Source organism: Carlito syrichta, unplaced genomic scaffold (genome assembly GCF_000164805.1).
Source record: "Carlito syrichta isolate Samal-C Ts95f unplaced genomic scaffold, Tarsius_syrichta-2.0.1 Scaffold316209, whole genome shotgun sequence".
NCBI classification, from domain to species: Eukaryota; Metazoa; Chordata; class Mammalia; order Primates; family Tarsiidae; genus Carlito; species Carlito syrichta.
This window is the reverse complement of record NW_007260305.1, coordinates 18,385-22,896: the sequence shown is the minus strand read 5'-3', so window position 1 is coordinate 22,896 and position 4,512 is coordinate 18,385. Positions and strand designations below refer to the sequence as shown.

Genomic DNA, 4,512 nt, shown 5'->3' with positions numbered 1-4,512 from the left:
CGGCGCCCCTCCCGCGGGCGCGTCTTCGCCCTCGGCCCCCGCCCGGGGCTGCCCGGCCCGCCGACCCCTTCCGAGGCTCGGGAGGACAGACGCCCTTGGCACGGTGACGCAGGGGTGAAGCAGGGGTGACGTGTCTCCTGCCCCGGGGCGGTGCGGCAGCAGCGAGTGACGAAGCCCTGGGCCCTGACCCCCTGCCCCTGCCCACGCGGGTCTCCGTCTGGCGCGGATGGGGACTGGGAACCCTTTGTGCTGGAGCCTGAAACTCCAGGCCGGTCGAGGCTTTCGGTGCGATGACCCCTCCTTTGGCAGAGGGTGGGGCAAGCTCCGAATCCCTGTTCTTCGGGGGTGAGTATGTGAGGGCTGAATTTCAAGCTCTTCGGAGAAGAGGACGTTTTCGGTCATCTCTGAAATATTTAAAAGGTCACTGTGAGTAGAGAGCAGAGGTAACATGACCGTATTACCTGACCTGTTTCTTTCATTTGCGGCCCGTGCTTAACTCCCTAAATCTAGATCCTCAAACCATCTGCTTCTTAGAATTACAAAATCCCTAATGCTGTTGACTTTTTAAGGGGGCTTTTATGATTAGAACAATCTAAAATGGTATTTGTCTCATGGGTTGCCATATGCATACAGGCGAAAATAGAAAACTGGGCTTTTAGGGAACCTACCATGTTCATGGGGGGTTCAGAGGCTTGAGATGGAGCCATAGTTGAGCCTTTCCAGCTTTTCTCCTAACTGGCCTCCCCTCTCCAATGGCAGGCCTCTGAGGAACTCCTAAAGCAGCACTACACTGACCTGAAAGACCGCCTGCCCATTCTACCCCGAGCTGGTGAAGTACATGAATTCCGGACCGGTGGTGGCCATGGTGAGTGTCTTGGGGGCTGAGGGGAAACTTTTTTCAAGGAAGATTTTCAGGGGTCCTTTTTTAGACATCTGCCCCCACAACTTTAAATTCCTTGTTTTACAAAGGGCGGTTGGTAACTGAGCCACTAGAGGCTACGGAGGAGAAAGGAAAGGGAACCTGGCCTTAGAGAAAAGGATACTTGCAGGAAAATCTTTCCAGGTTTAGAGTCTTACTGCCTTCAGAAGAGTGCTTCATTGCTTCCTTTGTTTTTCTTCTTGAGTTGGAGTCTTTCTATGTTGCCCAGGCTGGAGTGCAGTGGGATACTCACAGCCACTGCAGCCTCGACCTGCTGGCCTCAGGTGATCCTTCTGCCTCAGTCTTCCAAGTAGCTGGAACCACAGGTGTGCGCCACCACACCTGGCTAATTTTTTAAAAAATTTCTTGTAGAGGCTGGGCTCGGTGGCTCAGCCTGTAATCCCAGCACTTTGGGAGGCTGAGGCGAGTGGATTGCCTGAGCCCACCAGTTTGAGACCAGCCCGGGAAACTTGGCGAGACCTCGTCTCTACAGCAAATAAAAAAAAAATTAGCCAGGTGTGGTAGCGCATGCCTGTAGTTCCAGCTACTTGGAAGGCTGAGGTAGAAGGATCACCAGAGCCTAGCAGGTCGAGGCTGCGGTGGTCAGGAGCATGCCTCTGCACTCCAGTCTGGGTGACAGAGTGAGACTCCAACTCAAAAAAAAAAAAAATTTCTTGTAGAGACAAGGTCTCACCAAGTTGCCTAAGCTGGTCTTGAACCCCTGGACTCAGGCAATCCTCTTGCCTCTGCCCCCCAAAGTGCTGAGATTATAGATGTGAACTGCTGCTCCTGGCTCATTGCTTCTTTTTGACAGGTGTTTCAGGCCTTCGTGTTTCCGAGATTTAAAAAAAAAGCACAAAACTTAATTTTCTCATGAAAAATTTAGAACATGAAGCAAAAGTTCAATAATCCCATATTAGAAATGAAGCAATTTCTTCTGGATGGCGTCAGTGTCCAGTTAGGAGGGAAAAGTGTTAGGTCAGACTCCGGATTCTGTGATCGGTGCTGCGAGTAAGATACAAAGAATGGCATAGAAATTAGGTTGGAAAATATAGTTTATTTAGAAAGTATATTAGAGAGAGAGAAAAGATTCACTTCCCCAAGGTAGGGGATGGGGCCGAAGCTTAGGAAAAGTTGGCCCAACCAGAGCTCAAAAAGCCACATGACTGGGCCGGGGCTTAATAGAAGCATGGCCACTGCTGCTTGAGGTTAAATACGAGTTGTGGCCGCAAATGCTTTCTAAACCTTTCCTTTGATGGGGACAGGTCGATAAGGATAGTGGTCTGTTTTACAGATGGTGGTGGATGGTGGTCTGCTTTACAGCATTAACAAAGGGACAGTTAAGGGGACAATTAAGTGCGGGTACTGTCATCACAGATGATGGACCTCAGGCAGGTGGGAGGGTCAGTCACATGACTGTTGCCATGGTGTTGGGGTCTGTCTGTTACCACCCTGATGGCCAAATGGATGGGTGGGCCAGTCACAGATGAGAGCAGCAACTGAAAGGCAAAGTCCTTAGGAGGTGTTAATCTCAATTGTGACATTCTGGGAAAGGAGAATGGAAGTAGAGAGCTTCATAGGAAAGCCCTGAAGTTGAGAAAGTAGACCTACTTCCTGGTCCCCCAGTGTGGCTTCTTCCTTCTGCTCCTTCCTGGAATACTTTCCCTCTTGTGTCACTCTCTGCCATCTGCCATCTCTTGCTGTGGCTGTCTTTTTTTTTTTTTTAAAGCATAGTTTCACGCCGTCTCCTAGGCTGGAGTGCAGTAACACGCTTAGGGCCACCATAGCCTTGACCTGCTGGGCTCAGGGCACCCTTCTGCCACAGCCTCTTATAGAGACGAGATCTCACCAAGTTCCCCAGGCTGATCTCAAAACCCTGGGCTCAGGCAATCTTCTCGTGTCAACCTCCCAAAGTGCTGGGATTGCAGGCATGAGCCACTGTGCCTGGTCTCTAGGTGTGTTCTGGGATGCCCCTCTCACTGATCCTCTTCAGTGGGACCACCTGTCCCTACCCTTCTTCACTGCCTCTTCTCAGTGTTCGTGCCTGCCTAAGGATTTTTCGGTCTTCTTGTTTCTCTCTGTCTCAGCTAGACTGGGAAGTCCCTGAGTTGGGTGGGCTTTTCTCTGGTAGTACGTTTGAGATGGAGTTTTTACTATAGGGCTGTATGCTGGGGTGAGCTGATAAGCATGCCACTGGTGGGTCTCTGGGTGTGTGCTGGGAGTTAGGATCAGCCTTTGTCCCAGTAGCTGTTCTTTACCTAGTGGTCCTGAGTGGCAGGTCTGATGCTTTCCCCTGCTGTCGAGGTCTGGGAGGGGCTAAATGTCATGAAGACGGGCCGCATGATGCTTGGGGAGACCAACCCAGCGGACTCTAAACCAGGCACCATTCGTGGGGACTTCTCCATTCAGATTGGCAGGCAAGTCCTGGGGAGCAGGGGTGGGTGGAGGACTTTTACTCAACACTTTTGTGCAGTGGCATGTTCACAGCCTCCGCAGCCTTGACCTGCTGGGCTCAGGTGATCCTTCCGCCTCAGCCTTCTAAGTAACCGGAACTACAGACATGTGTCACCATGCCCGGTTAATTTTTTTTTTACTTCTTGTAGAGACGAGGTCTCGCCAAGTTGCCCAGGCTGGTCTCGAACCTGTGGACTCAGGCAGTTCTTTCACCTCTGCCTCCCAAGGTGCTGGGATTACAGACATGACCCACTGTGCCCAGCCGACTCTTGCACTTTAAAACTTGGCAACTAGTCATTGTTCTCTTTCTCAGGAACATCATTCATGGCAGCGACTCGGTTAGAAGCGCTGAAAAAGAAATCAGCCTGTGGTTTGAGTCTGACGAACTGGTGGACTGCGAGTCTTGTGCTCATGACTGGGTGTACGCATGAGAGGTGGAGCCTGCAGCCGTCTCCCGCAGCACCGCTTCGTGCGTCCCTGGACACGGCTTTTCATTCCACTGACTTGGAAGCATCGGGCTTGGTCCTTCTTTTCTGAAGCATATTTACTAATAAAGCCTTTGGAAACTGGGCACGTCCTTGTGGTTTTTTGATACTAAGTCAAAAGAAGGGACTCGGTTCCCTGGCTATCCCTGGCATTTTCCAGAACTAGATTCTGCTGACGAGGGATGAATGGCCTGACCCTTCTGAGACGTCAAGACACTCTGGGAGGGCAAATGGTGGGGCTGAAGAGGAAAGCGTGGTGCCAGCTTTATATCTGAGGAAATGAATAAGGAAGTGGCATAAAGCATCCTAATTGTGTCAGCTAATATAGAAATATATGTTTCTAGCTGGACGTGGTGGCACACACCTGTAGTTACAGCTACTTGGAAAGCTGAAGCGGAAGGATCGCCTGAACCCAGCCGATCAAGGCTGCTGTGGCTGTGAGTGTGCTATTCACTCCAGCACTTTGGGAGGCAAGGCGAGAGGATTGTCTGAGCTCAGGCGTTTGAGACCAGCCTGGGCAACTTGGTGAGACCTCATCTCTACATTAAATAAAAAAACCAGGTGTGGTAGCACGTGCCTATAGTTCCAGCTACTTGGAAGGCTGAGGCGGAAGGATTGCCTGAGCCCAGCAGGTCGAGGCTGCAGTGGCTGTGA

At 51.2% G+C, this 4,512-nt stretch overlaps 1 protein-coding gene across 6 annotated transcripts in view; it reads left to right on the top strand.

The window, feature by feature from the left end:
* The window catches only part of LOC103276480 (nucleoside diphosphate kinase B), a 4,580-nt gene extending 636 nt beyond the window's left edge, over window positions 1-3,944 (top strand). The window contains exons 1-4 of one of the 6 annotated variants that reach the window (XM_008073891.1): window positions 59-345; window positions 760-865; window positions 3,224-3,336; window positions 3,687-3,944. In XM_008073891.1, coding sequence (XP_008072082.1) covers window positions 839-865; window positions 3,224-3,336; window positions 3,687-3,804 — 258 coding nt within the window. In that variant the 5' untranslated portion in view covers window positions 59-345; window positions 760-838 and the 3' untranslated portion in view covers window positions 3,805-3,944. Of the gene's footprint in view, window positions 1-58; window positions 444-642; window positions 866-3,223; window positions 3,337-3,686 lie in introns of those variants that run through there. The other 5 variants (XM_008073893.1, XM_008073892.1, XM_008073890.1 and 2 more) reach the window with 5 other exon arrangements.
* The last annotated feature ends 568 nt before the right edge of the window (window positions 3,945-4,512 follow it).